This window comes from Schistocerca piceifrons, chromosome 10 (genome assembly GCF_021461385.2).
Source record: "Schistocerca piceifrons isolate TAMUIC-IGC-003096 chromosome 10, iqSchPice1.1, whole genome shotgun sequence".
NCBI classification, from domain to species: Eukaryota; Metazoa; Arthropoda; class Insecta; order Orthoptera; family Acrididae; genus Schistocerca; species Schistocerca piceifrons.
In genome coordinates, this window is record NC_060147.1 from 83,324,188 (window position 1) to 83,345,104 (window position 20,917).

The 20,917-nt window shown below is 46.0% G+C and overlaps 1 protein-coding gene and 1 pseudogene across 1 annotated transcript in view; one reads left to right on the forward strand and one right to left on the reverse strand.

Moving 5' to 3' along the window:
• Positions 1-20,917, forward strand: part of LOC124718711 (repetitive proline-rich cell wall protein 2-like) — a 43,828-nt gene that overhangs the window by 18,325 nt on the left and 4,586 nt on the right. Inside the window, exons 3-5 of the mRNA XM_047244331.1 lie at positions 1,390-1,883; positions 1,944-2,147; positions 4,907-5,290. Of these exons, the coding sequence (XP_047100287.1) occupies positions 1,390-1,883; positions 1,944-2,147; positions 4,907-5,290 (1,082 nt within the window). The remainder of the gene's footprint in view (positions 1-1,389; positions 1,884-1,943; positions 2,148-4,906; positions 5,291-20,917) is intronic.
• LOC124719146 lies at positions 1,116-1,233 on the reverse strand (annotated as a pseudogene).

A 20,917-nucleotide genomic window follows, 5' to 3' on the forward strand; every position in this document is an offset into this window, starting at 1 on the left:
GTTTGATGCAGCTCTCCATGCTACTCTATCCTGTGCAAGCTTCTTCATCTCCCAGAAACGCTTTCCTTGCCATTGCCAGTCTAAATTTTATATCCTCTCTACTTCGACCATCATCAGTTAGTTTGCTCCCCAAATAGCAATACTCATTTACTACTTTAAGCGTCTCATTTCCTAATCTAATTCCCTCAACACCACCCGACTTAATTCGTCTACATTCCATCATCCTCGTTTTGCTTTTGTTGATGTTCATCTTATATCCTCCTTTCAAGACACTATTCATTCCATTCAACTGCTCTTCCAGGTCCTTTGCTGTCTCTGACAGAATTACAATGTCATCGGCGAACCTCAAAGTTTTTATTTCTTTTCCATGGATTTTAATACCTACTCCGAATTTTTCTTTCGTTTCCTTCACTGCTTGCTCAATGTACAGATTGAATAACATCGGGGAGAGGCTACAACCCTGTCTCACTCCCTTCAAAAATGGTTCAAATGGCTCTGAGCACTAAACTGCTGTGGTTATAAGTCCCCCAGAACTTAGAACTACTTAAACCTAACTAACCTAAGGACATCACACACATCGATGCCCGAGGCAGGATTCGAACCTGCGACCGTAGCGGTCGTGCGGTTCCAGACTGTAGCGCCTTTAACCGCTCGGCCACTCCGGCCGGCCTCACTCCCTTCCCAACCACATCGTATTGCCTCGAATTTCTTAGAAAATTCTTCATTTAGATGTCCTAATTTTTCATGGTTGAAGTACTTTCCACATGTCACGTCATTTGCGCGGGGAAAGCTGTTGGACGTGGTTCCTGAAAGAAAGTAGCTCAGTAACTAATTTGTGCGTACTAACACTCAAATAGAAGGTCCTAAGGATCTGTAAACAACAAAAATTGTCCAACCCTCTGTTCGTGTAAAAGCACTCCGTCTTGAGGCCACGAGTGGCCTACCGGCACCATCCGACCGCCGTGTCATCCTCAGAGGAGGATGCGGATAGGAGGGGCATGGGGTCAGCACACCGCTCTCCCAGACGTTATGATGGTATTCTTGACCGAAGCCGCTACTAATCGGTCGAGTAGCTCCTCAATTGGCATCACGAGGCTGAGTGCACCCCGAAAAAATGGCAACAGCGCATGGCGGCCTGGATGGTCACCCATCCAAGTGCCGACCACGCCCGACAGCGCTTAACTTCGGTGATCTCACGGGAACCGCTGTATCCGCTGCGGCAAGGCCGTTGCCGTCTGTTCGTGTAAACTGCTCATTAATCTTTACTGCACACGCACAAGGCTCTTCCGCATGCCACAAGCTTGAACGATTCTACATCTAACCAATACAGTTACTGGCCTGTGTGGAAATCGATGCTGTTATTCACTGTTCCTTTCGCACGTCCCACAGGTCACCACGAGCACGTGTCAGTGAAAGACGTGCCCTCGACGACGCTGACGAAGAAGATACCGGTGCCGGTACCTCAGCCGTACCCAGTCCACGTCCCAGTGCCCAAGCACGTGCCCTACACTGTTGAGAAGAAAGTCCCCTACCCTGTTAAGGTACCTGTCGACAAGCCCTACCCAGTACACGTGCCCAAGCCGGTGCCGTACCCCGTCACCAAGGAGATACACGTCCCAGTCAAAGTTCCCGTCGAAAGGCCGGTCCCATACAAAGTTCCTGTGGAGAAGCTGGTCCACTACCCTGTGGAAGTGAAGGTGCCTGTACCCAAACCTTACCCCGTACACGTGGAAAAGCCGTATCCGGTATATGTGGAAAAGAAGGTACACATACCACACCCGTACCCAGTGGAGGTCAAGGTTCCAGTACCAAAGCCCTACAAGGTCCCAGTCAAAGTCCCGATCCACGTACCAGTTGACAAGCCGTACCCAGTCCACGTCAAGGTTTTCGTCGAGAAGCCGTACACTGTGGAAGTACCTAAGCCATACCCAGTCGAAGTTAAGAAACCGGTGCCCTATATAGTCCACAAGCACGTGCCGTACCCGGTGAAGGTCCCCGTCGACAAACCGTACCCTGTCGAGGTGCCGAAGCCGTATCCGGTCGAAGTCAAACAACCGTACCCAGTGGAGATAGAGAAGAAAGTACCACTAGAGGTGGAGAAGAAAGTACCTTATCCAGTGAAAGTGCCAGTCGACAAGCCTTACCCAGTCGAGGTGCCAAAACCATATCCAGTAGAGGTGAAAAAACCTGTACCTTATCATGTAGAGAAGCCTGTACCTGTCCCAGTTAAAGTTCCTGTTCCCAAGCCTGTGCCATATGAGGTCGTTAAACATGTGCCTTACCCAGTGCACGAACATCATGAAGACTACCATCATGAAGACCACCATCATGAAGAACACCACGGTGGATATGAACACCATGATGCAGGGTACTGAGCGAAAATCCATTAGCCTCACTGCAAGCATTCTGGGAATGATATGCCAAGAACTTGTCAGGTATTACTCGTTACAAAATGTGTTAATTATTCCAGAGCTTTGGAATTAGAAGAGTAGAGGGTGAAGCATATCTGAGCTGGTGCTAATCTAACATTCAGTATACATCTGAGGTTAAGTCTAAACTCGCACTTGGTTTTCTTCAGTTACATGAGTTAGTGTAAATATAAATATATTAATGAATGCCGTTTGGGAAGTTCAGCAATAGACCTAGGTCCTGGGTACTGGCAGGAATTTTTGTTGTGGTTGCGGATTGAACAAGCGATAAATGATTGTTCTTTAATCGTATTCTCCTCCAATAATGCTGTTCACTAACATTTCAGCCGGAGGATTAATAGGTGGTCAGTTAGACTCGTGCAACCTGTTGGGATTGGAGACAGAATCTGTTACTCAATCAGGTAATTACATGATCTACAGCTCTAGTATTGTTTTCTTTCGTAGTTAATCATATCCTCATTTGGTGATGCACATAGTTAGTACAGGATACCATGCACCAGAGAAGCTACTTATTCAACATGCAAAGGAACCAAATTCACAGCCAACAAAATATTTTACTGGTTGATTGTAAGCATAGAATAGGTGGGCGGTGATAAGATCCGAATTGGCAAAAGACAGCATTCGACGAGACTGATGCTTCAACATGTGCATTGAGCATTTATTAGGACTATCTTAGATGGTTACTTAATTTTCTTTTCCGAGGGAGGGGTTAAAAACAGTGTTCCCACGTACACACAACTCAGCTCCGCTTCCCAGGAGAGAGACAATGGAAGCAAGTTTTGTAGGAAATGGACAAGGCTCAAAATGGAACCACTATCTCGTTCTGTACAGGACATGTTAAATATCCGCCTTGTTGAGGGCAAACCATTTTACTGTCCAACAAATCCCATCACTCACATTAATGTACATTGAACAAAGCTTGAATGTAGTTGTAAGATACCAGCATATTGATCCTGGAGAAATAGTATTCCACAGTAACTCGTGTAACTGGCCAGAGTTTTTAACAGTGAGCTCATAATCCCAATACTAAATGACTTAGAAATAGTGGTCTCTACCTGATAAGCGAGCTGTCTGGAAAGGTTTCATGTATTATTGAAAGGAACAATTATATGGGTCCACAAACTGATCCTTGTGGTAGCACATTCAGTGTTTTTCATATGGACATACTGGGTTGCGTATCAGCTCTAAGAGTAGTTCTTTCTCTTGGTATATATTCGTATTAAGAAGGATTGCATTCAACACTAAACAGTCTACAGTCAATAGATTTAAGCAAGGATGTGAGCTATACACACTTCCTCGTGTTCTTGAGTGGTGCAGTTATTTAGGTCCACACATTGACGCTTGTGGAGCTCCGCTGCCAGGTTTTTCATACGAGAGTCGTAACTTACCTACTTATATTCAGTGTTTTTCGTACGGACATCGTAATACTGGGCTGCGTATCAGCTCTAAGAGTAGTTCTTGAATCTTGGTATATATTCGCTTTAAGAAGGATTGCATTCAACACTAAACAGTCTACAGTCAATAGATTTAAATAAGCATGTGAGCTATACAGACTTCCTCGTGTACTTGAGTGGAGCAGTTATTTAGGTCCACACATTGATGCTTGTGGAACTCTGCTGGCAGGCTTTTCATACGAGAGTCGTAACTTACCTACGTGTCGGCTCAAAAAGCCAGTGATGCTGTTGGTATGACTTCCTTTACTGGGTACGGTACTTTCACGCGGGAGACACTACGGCCCTATAGAGATGTGCCCCCCAGGGCTCCATCCCCTGGCCAGCCGCGCACCCCGGCAGCTGCGCCTCCCAGCCACTGTACGCTCGAGGACGCGGAGGACACAGCCCCGGAGTCTAATCCATCATCGCCTGGACAGACGCGGCGGGGGCGGCGGCGGCGGCGGTGGAGGCGGCTGCGGCTGCGGCTGCGGCGGCCACGACTGCTGCTTGGAGAGGCCTGTTTCATAATAAGACTGCCGTATAATAAAGAATTGTTACTTTAGCTGTTTTAATCCTGTGTTTCATTCTCAACCGATATCCTTCCACACGTAGATTTAGATAGCAAAATGGTCACTCTTTTAAAGCTGCGACGGGTGAGACATAAACTGCTACTTTCAATTTCTAGCCAGTCTGTTTGGAGTTCACGAGGAGTGAAGAAATTACGTGGGATAATATCCTACTGCCATATATGACAAGTGAATGCTTGTCACTGTGCAACACGTTTTGAGATGGAGCCGGCCACGGTGGCCGAGCGGTCCTAGGCGCTTCAGTCCGGAACCGCGCGACTGCCACGGTCGCAGGTTCGAATCCTGCCTCGGGCATGGATGCGTGTGATGTCCTTAGATTAGTGGTGTTTAAGTAGTTCTAAGTTCTAGGGGACTATTGACCTCAGATGTTAAGTCCCATAGTGCTCAGAGCCATTTGAACCATTTGAACCAGTCCTCTTATCAGGAAAAGCCATATCCGGTATATGTGGAAAAGAAGGTGCACGTACCACACCCGTACCCAGTGGAGATCAAAGTTCCAGTACCAAAGCCCTACAAGGTCCCAGTCAAAGTCCCGATCCACGTACCAGTTGACAAGCCGTACCCAGTCCACGTCAAGGTTTTCGTCGAGAAGCCGTACACTGTGGAAGTACCTAAGCCGTACCCAGTCGAAGTTAAGAAACCGGTGCCCTATATAGTCCACAAGCACGTGCCGTACCCGGTGAAGGTCCCCGTCGACAAACCGTACCCTGTCGAGGTGCCGAAGCCGTATCCGGTCGAAGTCAAACAACCGTACCCAGTGGAGATAGAGAAGAAAGTACCACTAGAGGTGGAGAAGAAGGTACCTTATCCAGTGAAAGTGCCAGTCTACAAGCTTTACCCAGTTGTCGGAAGCTCCTGCAGAAATATTGAGCCATGCTGATTGTATAGTTGTCCACCATTGTGGAAATGTTGCCGGCGCAGGATTTTATGAAGGAACTGACCTCTCGATTATGTATCATCAATGTTCACCTCTTGCGATCTGGGTGGCTACATGATTCGCTCTAATTGTCCAGTGAACCGTGAATTTACTTTCTAAACTTTTTCTTTAGAATTTATTTACTAGCGATTCATGAAGAACATTAACACATTTAGCCACAGTATATGAGCGTGGAAGTAGTTCCCAGTGGGTAACCGATGAAAACAAAATTTCTTTCAACAAATGGAAATTTTATTCCAAAATCCCTTTTCTTAAACAGATTTAAAATTATAATCAGGAAGCACCCTTTAAATATCAAGTCACAATTTATTCAGAGGCAGAAAGACAAATATTGACAGTATGAGCATTCAGGCTGAGAACCTTGCCGCTCCCTTTTGACACGGCCGTAGTCACGACCACTCACAACAACCTCTGAAAGACTACACTGGTGCAAATCTGCAACACACCACATTACTTTAAACTAAAAATTTTAACAACTCACACAAGCACATAAACTATGCACCTGGTAGGAGGGATGGAAATGGCACAAAACACTAAAATTAAAAAAATTAACTTGCCACCGAAGGTGCAACTTGATTTTTTAAAAAAAAACCCTTACGGTGGAAGGGTGGCAACTTAATATACTAAAATGACCATTTAAATAAAAACCCGTGAAAAGCAGTCTTAAATATACGAGGTTGGCCAAACATGCTCTACATTACACCTATGCCGCCTCTCAAGATGATAGGAAAGATAAAAACGTATTTCAGGAATTCGGCCGTTACACTTCAAGCAATAAATTCGTTAACACCGAATCCGACAAATATGACAGAGGCAACTATTAACGTACGGCAGACAGACAGACAGACAGACAGACACTAACTGCCTAACAAATGCGGACGACAGACAGACGAGAAAGCTGGGGACGAGAGACTGACCAAGAAAACAAGTAGAATTTAACAAGTAAATGAAACAACGTATCACGAATCACTTAACCTCTAATAAACTGCGATGTCTGGCGAAGACCTGCGCAGCACCCCCAAAACGCTCTCCCGAACCGTCCGCTGCCAGCCGCTTCAACGGACGCAGGAAGGCGCGCCGATCTCCCGTCTCACGGCGTCGCAGCTCGCACCGGCTAGACCGATGTCGTGGTCTGACTCCTTTTGCACTCGTGTCGACCGCGAAGCCACTACCTCTCGCTATACGGTGCGGCCCACTGGACTGGCGTAGCGACCTCACATGCGCCGACGCTCAAGACGGACAAGTCATCTTGTGTCCCAGTGCGCGACCAACCAACCGATCGATCCGATAACCAATGACCATTGCCTGAACAAACTCGAGCAGACTGGCGGCTTAACAAGTACCAGCACTCCGGACAACAGACACACACTGACTGCCCCACACTGACCCGGCTGACCAACTGACCAGACTCACCACCCCGTAGCGAGCTCATAGCGCCCCTTAAATGTACGTGAACAGGCTACCTTTCCCCTTTCACACCAGAGGGAGACACCAAAGCTGCGATTGCCACAGCGGCGCCACCGCCAGAAACGGAGGGCGACTGCTTCACACTACGCGCTGCGGCGCGCTCTTCAAAACAGCAAATTTTTACCACAGCTCCTCCAGAATGTTCTTAAAACCAGTGACGCGGTGGTATGGTGCATTGATCTCTAAAATTCTATCGTTGTTTGGTAATATGAAGTCCATAGCTGCAAATGGTCTCTAGTTTCATGGTCGGCCGGTGTGGCCGAGCGGTTCTTGGCACTTCAGTCTGGAACCGCGCTACTGCTGCGGTCGCTGGTTCGAATCCTGCCTCGGGCATGAATGTGTGTGATGTCCTTACAGTAGTTAGGTTTAAGTAGTTCTAAGTTTAGGGGACTGATGACCTCAGGTGTTAAGTCCCATAGTGCTTAGAGCCATTTGAATCAATCTCTAAGTTCATGAACGGTTTATTTGAACTAGAGGACTCCGCCCATTCCATGTAAACACAGTCTGCGTCATTATGAAGCCACCAGCAGCTTGCACAGTACCTTGTTGAAGAATTGGCTCTGCGCCGCACTCGAAGCCTACCATCAGCTCTCAGCAACTGAAATCTGGACTCATCTGACCAGACCATGGTTTTCCAGTCGTCTAGGGTCCAATGGATATAGTCACGAGTTCAAGAGAGGCGCTGCAGGCGATGTCGTGCTGAACGACAGTCGCGTCGACAGTCTGCTGCCATAGCCCGTTAATACATTTTGCCGCAGTGCCCTAACGGATGCTTTAGTCGTACGTTCCACGTTGTTAAAAACGATAACTCCGTCCACAGGCAATGGCGGAACCAGCGGTACCGACCGGCCGCCGTCTCATCCTCAGTCCACAGGCGTCACCGGATGCGTATATGGAGGGGCATGTGGTCAGCACACCGATCTCGCGGCCGCATGTCAGTTTCCGAGACCGGAGCCGCTACTACTCAGTCAAGTAGCTTCTCAGCGCTCGGCACTCATCCAAGTGCTAGCCCAGCCCGACAGCGCTTAACTTCTGTGATCTAACGGGAACCGGTGTTTCCACTGCGGCAAGGCCGTTGGTATTCCACATTGTTTTCCTCTGTTATTTCACACAGTATTGCTTGTCTGTTAGTACTGACAACTCTACGTAAACGCCGCTGCTCTCGGTGGTTAAGTGAAGACCGTCGCCCACTGCGTTGTCCGTGGTGAGAGGTAATGCCTGAAATTTGCTGTTCTCGCCACACTCTTGACACTGTTGATTTCCTGTGTACGTGATACTACAGTTATACGTATGTGTGTTTATTGCTACCGTATGTTTCTTGTCACCTCATTGTGTATCACTTCAGCCGAAAATATCCAAGGGGTTCTTTCAATAAAGTTATATTCCTTGGATGGACCTCTCCACGTTAATCTGTGGTGTGCAAACCTCTTCGTCTTTGTAATATACATCCATCTGATTACAAGAGACATCAAAGGCTTTGGAGAGTCCTCCTGATCCATAACTGCTCAAAAGTCGCTGTCAGTTTACGGAGCTGGGTCGAAGATATGCACATCTTGCTAGCTACCGACCAGAAGTGCTCAGTTGATGTGAGCGGCCACACAATAGCACCCTTATGTCGATACAGAGTTCCTCAAACGATTCTGATACATACCGTGAACATATTGTCTAGCTAAAGATGCAAGCAGATAGCTGTGAGCGAACATACGTAGCAGTCTGACCCACTAGAAGGTTCCTGTGTTGTGACAAACGATAGACATATCAGGAATCCAAAATATTCCGTCAAGTATCCCTCATACAGTAACTGGTCCACCACGTCTCGCAGCGGGTGCCGTATTGTCAAATGAAATCCACTGTCTCGTGTGTTTTTTGACGTTCTCGCACCTCCAGTGAAGATTATAGATGTACGGCAAAAATGTCCTCTAACTAGCGCATTTTAGTATTTATATTGAAAACGGTATAAAGCTGTCTGAAAGCAATAAACGGTAGTTTTAAGAATAACTGTGTGAATTTTGCACCTCCATTATTTAATGATATTGTAAGACGTATGCTTTGCCGGCGATGGGCGAGGCATGACAGAATCTCTGACCAGAGAGTAGTTAATCGTTAGTTGTCATGCCTCGCACATCGCCGGCAAAGCATACGTCTTACAATATCACACAGCCAAGAGTGAAGTATACAAATTACGTAGCGTTGTTACCTAAGATCGATTTATATGTCGACAAACAAATCAATGGTGAATACATTTCGCGTGATCTACTCGTCTTTCTCAGCGATTTGAAGATCTCTGGTTTCCAGGCGGTATTTCAGGGAGACGTTTCGACAAATGTCACAGCAATCCCCCTCTGGCGCTCCATCTTGGGAGTGACATTCATCGAGACGTGGCGCTAGAAACGCCGGTTGGAAAACTGTGACCTTTATATTATACATTTCGAGTATTGGACCTTAAAGAACGAAAATTATTACACACGAACAAACACAGAAAACCGCTTTTACTATTACAGACGAACAAACATAGACGACCGCTTTTAGCATGCTATCGGTTTTATCTAGACGATGGGACATTACTGTTCAAATGGTTCAAATGGCTCTGAGCACTATGGGACTGAACAGCTGAGGTCATCAGTCCCCTAGAACTTAGAACTACTTAAACCTAACTAATATAAGGACATCACACACATCCATGCCCGAGGCAGGATTCGAACCTGCGACCGTAGCGGTCGCTCGGTTCCAGACTGTAGCGCCTAGAACCGCACGGCCACTGCGGCCGGCGACATTACTGTAAGCAATTATTTTGCCACACCATGATTTTCTAAAATGTAGCACCTAAGGATGCATTTCTACGCATGTGAAACTGGTAGTGACTTTTTAATAAAAGTATTTTGACAGCCAGTGCGGAAGATGTTATTCTCGATGTATTTAAGTACGACGGCTTTCGACAAGTAAAATTATTATTAAATGAGTGTGAAATCTTATGGGACTTAACTGCTAAGGTCATCAGTCCCTAATCTTACACACTACTTAACCTAAATTATCCTAAGGACAAACACACACACCCATGCCCGAGGGAGGACTCGAACCTCCGCCGGGACCAGCCGCACAGTCCATGACTGCAGCGCCTTAGACCGCTCGGCTAATCCTGCGCGGCTTTCGACAAGTAATACAATTTTTTTTTTCTGAAGCAGATGGGGCTTATTCAGGATTCCAGTACACCATACCATTCCCCACTCTTCTGGCTACAAAACCCTGTTTTCCAACAATCTCCGTTCAACGCAACGACCTTACGTCCCCTTACTGGCAGGGCTTGCATGCCCTGTATGCACTGTAATGGTGGACTTCGGAGCCAACGTGGTGCAGCATCAGTAACCTCCCCATTATGCAAGTATTGCTCCCCGCGGAGTGAGTCCTTCACTGGTCCAAATAGCTGGAAGACGGAAGGTGCGACATCCGGGCTGTACAGTGGGAGAGGAAGAACAGTCCAGCGAAGTTTTCTGAGCTGCTCTCGGGTGTGCAGGTTTGTGTGAGGCCTTGCCTTGCCATGGAGAAGGAGAAGTCTGTTTGCATTTTTGTGGCGAAGAACACGCTGAAGTGGTTTCTTCAATTTCCCGACTGCATGAAAAAAAATGAATGAGATGTTACATTTTAAACTTCATGTTTAGAAAAAACTCAAATTTTATAGTTAATTATCTCAATTTTTACCACAGTTTTTAATAGATTTGGAAAATTCTAGAGTATTATACACCTCTATGTACGGTTTGTATGCTGTGCAAAATTCATCGAAGAATCTCGATTACTTACGAAGAACAGAGAACCTGTACCAACAAGTGCAGCCAATAGTAAGTGAAAAAAATTATGAAATTTCGCATGTAAAAAAAATTATTTTGTTATGTTTTTGAACGTCCCCTGCTACGAGTGTGAATTCTGAATCCCTCCTGGACGTGCTGATAAAGTTTTATGAATTTATTTGTAAATGCAAATTAAAATGTCTTGTGCTGCCTCTCCTGCTCCAGGTCGGTCCGTTTGACGTCCTCCTCCCCCCCCCCCCCCCTCTTAATTGACACCAGGCCATGATACACTACTGGCCATTAAAATTTATACACCACGAAGATGATGTGCTACAGACGCGAAATGTAACCGACAGGAAGAAGATGCTGTGATACGCAAATGATTAGCTTTCCAGAGCATTCACACAAGGTTGGCGCTGGTGGCGACACCTACAAAGTGCTGACATGAGGAAAGTTTCCAACCGATTTCTCATACACAAACAGAAGTTGACCGGCGTTGCCTGGTGAAACGTTGTTGTGACGCCTCGTGTAAGGAGGAGAAATGCGTACCATCACGTTTCCGACTTTGATAAAGGTCGGATTGTAGCCTATCGCGATTGCAGTTTATCGTATCGCGACATTGCTGCTCGCGTTGGTCGAGTTCCAATGACTATTAGCAGAATATGGAATCGGTGGGTTCAGGAGGGTAATACGGAATGCCGTGCTGGATCCCAACGGCCTCGTATCATTAGCAGTCGAGATGACAGGCATCTCGTCCACATGGCTGTAACGGATCGTGCAGCCACGTCTCGATCCCTGAGTCAACAGATGGGGACGTGTGCAAGACAACAACCATCTGCACGAACAGTTCGACGACGTTAGTAGCAGCATGGACTATCAGGTCGGAGACCGTGGCTGCGGTTATCCTTGACATTGCGTCACAGACAGGAGCGCCTGCGATGGTGTACTCGACGACGAAGCTGAGTGCACGAATGGCAAAACGTAATTTTTTCGGATGAATCCAGGTTCTGTTTACAGCATCATGATGGTCGCATCCGTCTTTGGCGACATCGCGGTGAACGCACATTGGAAGCGTGTATTCGTCATCGCCATACTGGCGTATCACCCGGTGTCATGGTATGGGGTGCCATTGGTTACACGTCTCGGTCACCTCTTGTTGGCTTTGACGGCACTTTGAACAGTATACGTTACATTTCAGATGTGTTACGACCCGTGGCTCTACCCTTCATTCGATCCCTGCGAAACCCTGCATTTCAGCAGGATAATGCACGACCGCATGTTGCAGGTCCTGTACTGGCCTTTCTGGATACAGAAAATGTTCGACTGCTGCCCTGGCCAGCACATACTCCAGATCTCTCACCAATTGAAAACGTCTGGTCAATGGCGGCAGAGCAACTGGCTCATCACAATACGCCAGTCACTACTCTTGATGAACTGTGGTATCGTGTTGAAGCTGCATGGACAGCTGTACCTGTACACGCCATCCGAGCTCTGTTTGATTCAATGTCCAGACGTATTAAGGCCGTTATTACGGCCAGAGGTGGTGGTTCTGCGTACTGATTTCTCAGGATCTATGCATCCAAATTGCGTGAAAATGTAATCTAGTATAATATTTTTGTGCAATGAATACCCGTTTATCATCTGCATTTCTTCTTCGTGCAGCAATTTTATTGGCCAGTAGTGTGTATGTACGGCGCGTGACTGAATGTAAGTTTACTGATTGCTTCCCGAATGCAGTTATTGTATCACAAACGAACAAAAGTATCCAACTGAATCGAAGATTCGGTTAATGACGCCTGGATCAACGTGATTCTACTGTACCGCTTTACAGAGTTAATTGGTCGAATGTAAAGTGGCTCACGTTTGCAGCGGCGAGTTCCGTAGGCTGCACAGTAGGGCTTTCACCGGCCCCTCAGCTGGTGTCGCGTGCGGTCGTGCTTGGTCAACCACTCGTGAGCTCAGTAGAACCAACTTTGCACGCTCCAGCCGCGGCGTCACGCGATCTCGACCCAGCGCCCGTATCTTCATCGCGGCGAACGGAGAATCTTTTGTGATGTCCCCGTTGGAAAATTACTGATTTAAAAAAAAATTTCATAATTTCAATAAGAAAGATATCAAACGCACACACTTATTGATACAATGTTGGTCAAAAGCAAAAATTGTTCTAAAGACAGTCCTGATCATTCATCACAGTAGTAATTGCAGTTTTTTTTTCTCAGAGTCTGAGCAGTAAAAGAAAATGCACACGGAAGTAGTGGATTTCCATGCAGTCTTGAAGAAGTAGTACTGTCCTTCCAATGGAAAGACAGTGCTAACTCTTGACATGCAGACAGGTAACGGGTCACAACAAACCAAACCCATAGCAGAGTCAGTCGAAGTTTTGAAGAATATTGGTAGGTAGGTCATCACAGATCAGACCCACTGTAGTCCTGGTAGAGATTATGGTATTGGTGGGTCACCAAAAATGCAGACCCACTGCAGTCCTTGTAGAGACAATGGTATTGGTGGGCTATGAAAGGTGCAGATCCATCCACGGTAGTACTTGTAGAGATGGCCAGCAGCCATCTGTTACGACTGTGCGGCTGCACAATCACCATCGAAGTGTCTTGCGGATAATATAGCAAGTCCATAAACCACCACTTTGCACTCACAAAGTTTTTGGAAGTCCTTAGAACCAATAATGCTGTTAACCGGTCCCTTGCTGAATTATTAACACGTGCAAACACTAACAGTCACAACTTCTCACATATTGTGCATATACTATGACCAACAGAACGTGTGCAGTGAAATGAAACTTAAATCGAAGAACTGGTGTAGGATCGCCATATGTAAGGTACCCTTTGGAAAATTATGAATGGTTGTGCTAGATAACTTCTACGTTATTTGATTTTAAAACAGCTGAGCAAAACTCAACGGACTCAAACAGTTTTCTCTTTACTTATTCTAATCACCAATAAACTGACACACACGATATTTTTAGCGCAATGCAATCTAACTTTCAATAATCCCTACAAAAGAATGGCCCTAACTAACACTAATCTATACCTTTCATGAATCACTTACCTCACAAAAATCTTCGTTACTCGAACTACTGCAATCCAGCGAGCGCCAATACTGCTAGCTAAATAAAAGATTCTAACTACTGAAGTCACTAAATGCTGATAGGCATGCTTAGCAAATGAAAGATTTTGATAGAGAGCCGGCCGGGGTGACCGAGCAGTTCTAGGCGCTACAGTCTGGAACCGCGCGACCGCTACGGTCGCTGATTCGAATCCTGCCTCGGGCATGGATGTGTGTGATGTCCTTAGGTTAGTTAGGTTTAAGTAGTTCTAAGTTCTAGGGGACTGATGACCTTAGAAGCTAAGTTCCATAGTGCTCAGAGCCATTTGAACCATTTGATAGAGAACAAACAATGTATTTACCTTAACAGTGTTCAAAGGTCGTATATAATTTTGCGACATCCAATTAAACGAATTTCCTTTTTCCTACGGACACACGTCGAGATCGTCCTCTCAAAACTCTGGTATCTCTCTCCCCCCCCCCCCCCCCCCCACATCCACCACTGCTGGCGGCTCACCTCCGACTGCGCAACGCTACGCGCTGTTCACATCCAACTGCCCAACACTACACAAGCGAATATTCCAACAATGAGTCCAACCAGCCACAGACTGCACACGGCACAGTCAGTGATTTTCATACAGAGCACTACGTGGCGTTCCCAACGTAAAAACCTAAGCAGCCTAATTACACACGCTGGTAGATGACGTTCACCGGCCATTCGCCATACCCACACCTTGTCATCGGATCGCCACATTGTGTACCGTCATTTGTCACTCCACACAACTTTTTTTCCACTGTTCATTCGTCTAATATTTACTTGCTTACACCAAGCGAGGCGTCATTTGGCATTTACCGACGCGATGTGCGGCTTATGAGCAGCCGCTCGACCATGAAATCCTAGTTTTCTCACCTCCCGCCTAACGGTCATGGTACCTGCAGTGGATCCTGATGCAGTTTGGAATTCCCGTGTGATGGTCTGGATAGATGTCTGCCTCTTCAACTGTCGGCGGTCTCTGTCAGTCAACAGACGAGGTCGGCCTGTACGCTTTTGTGCTGTACGTGTCCCTTTACGTTTTCACTTCCCTATCACATCGGGAACAGTGGATCTGGGGATGTTTAGGAGTGTGGAAATCTCGCGTACAGACGTATGACGCAAGTGACTCCCAATCACCTGATTACGCTCGAAGTCCGGGAGATTCGCTGAGCGCCCCATTCTGCTCTGTCACGATGTCTAATGACTACTGAGGTCGCTGGTATGTAGTACCTGGTAGTAGGTGGCAGAAGAATGCACCAAATATGAAAAACGTATGTTTTTGGGGGTGTCTGGATGCTTTTGATCACATAGTGTATTCCCTCTTCTTTTTAAAGGTACTTGTAGCGGCCCACAAGCTTGCGTGATGTTCCGAAGGTTTTCGGCTGGCTGCAAGGCTATTTTTGAACCACTTTCTGCATCTCCACGTGTGAGGAAAATGTACGACATTGAAAACCATACTTGAGTGGCCCAAGAAAATGGTAGCCGGAGGGAGCAAGATCTGGGTTATGCAGAGGGTGTTCCAGCAGCTCAAAACCCAATTTCTTGTTGGTAGTGAACCGTGTGATGGCGGGCGTTGTTATAAAACAGCAACGTTTTCTTTAATAACAGGCTTCGTCCTTTGCTGCGAATTGCTGGTTTTAGCTTATTTTCCAACCATTCTCTATAAGACTCCTTCTTGTTTCGAATGGCCTGACCCTGGACCACACTTGTTCAACAGTTGGGCTTTGATCTTTGTCCAGTACTGTCGCATCCGCTGCCAATGTAACTCCTTCCTTTCTTCTGTCCAGGGGGTACTTTGGGACTTTTCCTGAAATCCTCGGACTTCTTTCAGGATATGTCTCACAGACTGACCGTTCTGGAGATCAGTTATTCCCAGTTCTTTAATGTGCTTTTCTGTTTCTGTCAGCCAAGTGGTCCGAACCTTCTTGTTTTGCCAGAAGACGAACAGATTGGTGGTCAGTCTGTTTCGAGACAGTCTACCAACATGGCTATACAAAGCTACCCTTCTTTTTTGACAGTCTTTCTGTTGTTCCTATCTGCGACTCAGCATCACCGCTATATGGTGAGTAGCAACTATCCTTTTGGTAATTAAGATACTTGGCAGTGAAGCATCATGCGAAACTTAATTTTTTCCATTAATTTTGCATACGACTGTATCCTCATGGCGTATATTACGACAAGCGTGTTATGCTACGTTTAGAAATTATAATACAATGGCAGAGATAAACGAACACACGCAAGCAGCTTATTCTCATACATGAAAAGTACGACAATAAACAGAAATTACGGGTAGCCAAGTTGCAATTACGAGCGCTAGCAGTAATGGGCGTGAGAGAGAGGGGTGGATGAGGGGGAGAGAGAGAGGAACGTGATAACACAGAATTAATGAAGGTAAGGGAGGACAAGGCGGCGTGCCTCAGAGAGAAATGAAAGAGGAACAAGGATAACTGGGAGAGCGTTGTCTGACGGAGGAAAAGCTGGCCATGTACAGTCATTTTCTAGGAAAACTCTATGAGGCTGACAGATGAAAGTGCTCCACCTACTTCTTATAACCAGAAGGTGACAGAATTGAGCGAGTGCAGGACAGCTTGTTCCAGGGAGACCGCAGCGACAGCGAACCTTTTTGGTCGTCGGGGCTCAGTTCGAAGCGATGCTCGTCACTGAAACTGTTCTACTCCAGTCAATAAGATTCCAGGCCGAAAACGTGTCTGGAGACGCCCCGAACGGCGCTGAGAGACCAACTTGACTGTTTCCCGCCCGACAGCCGGGAGTGATGGTCTGGTGTCCATTTCTTTCCATAGCAGGACCCCTTTGGTTGTCATCCGCGACATCCTTACAGCACAGCGGTTCATCGACGATATTCTACACTCTGTTCTGTTGCACTTTATGGCAAGCCATCCTGGGCTTACATTTCAGCACGATAATGCCCGCCCGCATACGAAAGGCAAAGGTCCCGAGTTCGAGTCTCGGTCGGGCACACAGTTTTAATCTGCCAGGAAGTTTCGTATCAGCGCACACTCCGCTGCAGAGTGAAAATCTCATTCTGGCAAGTTGACATTGCTAATTTCCTGAAAATTTTTTCGCACTTTTTCAGCACTCTTAGGCTCCTGATTCACCGGTATGAACCGTAACTCATGGTGGACCTTGAAATACGTAACAAATTGAGCAGTTTTATAGATTACTGTTCCCAAGTAAATACTGACAGTTACATCATTGTTATGCTGGGTAAAACATTTTGTCAGGGTAACTATAAAAAATGGTTCAAATGGCTCTGAGCAATATGCGACTTAACTTCTGAGGTCATCAGTCGTCTAGAACTTAGAACTAATTAAACCTAACTAACCTAAGGACATCAGACACATCCATGCCCGAGGCAGGATTCGAACCTGCGACCGTAGCGGTGGCTCGGCTCCAGACTGTAGCGCCTAGAGCCGCACGGCCACTGCGGCCGGCCGGGTAACTATAAAAGATAATTATAAAATCCATGAAAGATTACCAAAAAAAAATCGATACAGGTAAATGGCCAAGAACAACGTAACAAGTGATACAGTATGTTAAACATATGCTCTAAAGAGCTTTCTGTTTTTTACAATATTGATAAATGTTCCTCGTGTTCATCCTTTGTCACGTGGCACACACCTAATTGGGAACCCTATTCTGCCCCCAACAGCCCCAGACTGCCAGGAGCCCCTGTGATGTGGTGTCGCATTTCTTCCAGGTTCTGCGGTAGGGATGGAACGTAAACGCTATCCTTGACGTAGCCCCACAAGAAAAGAATTTGCAAGGCGTCAAGCCCGACGACCGTGGTTGTCTCATGCCTAGCGCCAGGTCAGCGGCAGCAGCGCCGCCTATCCAGCGCCGTGCCGACGTCTCATTCAGCTGATCTCTTACACAATTGTGGAACTGTGAAGGGACACCACCTTTTGAAAAATGAAATTGCTGCTATAAATTACAAGTTGTGGTATAAGTGACATCTGCAGTACGTCAAGACAGATGGTACCATTGCAAGTTCCCAACTTGCTTTTTTCTCGCATGATATACTGTGAACTGTGGTTGAAGGGCAACATGTAGATTCCGTATTTCTACATTTACGGAAAGCATTTGAAACGGTAAACCACTGCAGACTGTTAACAAAGGTAGGAGCATACGGAATAGGTTCCCAGAAACGTGAGAGGCTTGAAGACTTCTTGCCGGCCGGTGTGGCCGTGCGGTTCTAGGCGCTTTAGTCTGGAACCGTGGGACCACTACGGTCGCAGGTTCGAATCCTGCCTCGGGCATGGATGTGTGTGATGTCCTTAGTTAGGTTTAAGTAGCTCTAGGTTCTAGGGGACTGATGACCACAGATGTTAAGTCCCATAGTGCTCAGAGCCATTTTTTTCGAAGACTTCTTAAGTAACAGAACTCAGAATGTTGACCCCGATGGCGAGTGTCCATCAGAGATAAGGGTATCGTCAGGAATGCCCTAGGTAAGTGTGATAGTTCCCCTCTGACTGCACACACTTTTTCCAGCGCTTCTGCCATTGATGGTAACATTTCTGGAATTCATCTTCTGTAATATCCTCCAAAACGCTCATCACAGCCTTTTGGATATCTTGTGTTGTTTGAAAATGGTGTCCCTTGACCGCAGTTTTGACTCCTGGAAATAGAAAAAAGTCGCACGGAGTGATACCTGTGAATAAGGTGGCTGTGGTAGTACTGAAATTTGTTTTGAGGTTAAAAATTGCTGTACTGACAGAGCAGTATGGGATGGCGCATCATCGTGATGCAGAACCCAATCATCAGCAATGTTGGCACAGACACGAAGAACTCTTTTACGAAGTCTTTCTAAAATTTCTTTGTAGTAATATTGGTTAACCGTTTGTCCAGGAGGCAGCCACTCCTTACGAACAATTCACTTGGAATCAAAGAAGCACACAAGAGGTCTTCAACATTCGTTCTGCCTTCATTAAACATTTTATGCCAACGAAAAACATGAGCTCTTGACATAACCTCCTCTCCAAAAGTCTTCTGAAGCTTACCGTAAGTTGTCGTCGCGTTTTCACCCAATTTAACGTAAAAAGAAATGGCATACCGTTGTGCAATGTTATGCGGTTCCATTGATGAGAGACACAAACACTTGTTAACTTATTACAGCAAAACTCACGAATGAGCAGTTACATCGATGTGCCGCTTGAACTAGAAGCAGCTTATAGACCAAGATCAAAGATATTGTGCCTACGCAAGCCTGCAGGGTTGCCACATCTTGCAAAGAAAATCAGTCTCATTACTTTATTGTCGCACCTCGTATATATATATATATATATATATATATATATATATATATATATATATATATATATATGACGTGGGAGACAGGGTGGGCAGCAATCTGCTGTTTGCTGATGATGCTGTGGTGTAGGATATGGTGTTGAAGTTGAGTGACTGTAAGAGGATACAAGACTTAATAGAAATTTCTATTTGGTGTGATTATTGGCATCTACATCTAATGTGGAAGTGTGGAAGTTAATATGGATGAGTAGGAAGATTAAACCAGTAATGTTCGGTTACAGTATTACTAGTGTCCCGCTTGGTACAGTGGTCGTTTAAATATCTGGTCATAACGTTGCAAAGTGATATGAAATGGAACGAGCATGTGAGAACTGTGGTAGGGAAGGTTGAATGGCCGGGAAAATATTAGGAAAGCGTAGTCTATCAGTAAAGAAAACCAGACGTTGGACGCTAGAGCAACCTGTTCTCGAGTACTGCTCGTTCGTTTGGGATCCGCATATGGTCGGACTGAAGGAAGACATCGAAGGAGTTCACCTGAAATGCTACGAATTCACGACATCCAGAAGCATACGGCACCAGTATGCCAGTATTGATTAGTTTTGAGAGGTGCATATGGGCCCTGAAGATGGGATAGTGAATTACCGAAACTGGTAACGGTAATAAAATAAAATAACAGCTCAGTTGCACTGGTGTATGCCGAATTTCATCGATAAACACTTCACTAAGCTGTTGTAAACTTTTTTTAAAAAAACATGGCTGCGCTTCAGCAACAGTCGACGTAAAAACCTGATGGATTGCTGAATTAAAGATTTATTAACCCCTTTTCATGGTTTGGACAAATATAAATTTCAGAAGGAAAACAAACTCGTAGAATCACATATTGACAACAACGAGTGTTGAGACCAAAAAGCTCTTGTGTAGTACAATGTCCATCTATGCTTCAGAAGGAAAATGGACTTATAGAATCACATTTTCCTTCTGAAGAATACATGCACATTTTGCTACACAAGAGTCTTTTTGGCTCTAACACCCTTTGCTGTCAACATGTGATAAGTGCATTTGCCTTCTGAAGAAGAGAAACATTTGTGGAAACCACTGTAAACGGTTAATAAATCTTTACTTCTGCAAGTTAATGGCTGTTATTTACAATCCTATGAAATTTCCGCTGTAAACTTGTTGTAGTGTCTCGTGAAGTTTGCCACGAAATTTCACACTGTTTCTGGATGGTTCAAATTTGCTTCAAATGGCTCTAAGCACTATGGGACAACATCTGAGGTCATCAGTCCTCTAGACTTAGAACTGCTTAAACCTAACTAACCTCAGGACATCACACACATCCATACCCGAGGCTGCATTCGAACCTGCGACTGTAGCAGCAGCAGCCGGCCGGAGTGGCCGAGCGGTTAAAGGCGCTACAGTCTAGAACCGCACGACCGCTACGGTCGCAGGTTCGAATCCTGCCTCGGGCATGGATGTGTGTGATGTCCTTAGGTTAGTTAGGTTTAAGTAGTTCTAAGTTCTAGGGGACTGATGACCACAGATGTTAAGTCCCATAGTGCTCAGAACCATTTGAACCATTTTTTTCGAACCTGCGACCGTAGCGGTTCTGCCGTTCCAGACTGAAGCGCCTAGAACCGCTCGGCCACCAACGGCCGGCCTTTAACAGTTCTTCCCGTTTCGCCTACATTGCCACAGCCACATGTCACTTGATAGACGCCTGCATTGTGGAGGCAGTCAGGTGCAGTAGTAGACACCATAAGATCCTGAGGAAGATCTCAGCAGAGAGGTCGAAACGTAGATAATTTTAGAAGAAACATGACGCGGCCTAATAACCTAGGAGATTTTAACTTCAGAGACAACGGCCACGGAAGCCTGGAGACTTACATGAATCCCACAGCTGGTTGGGACATGTCTTCGCCG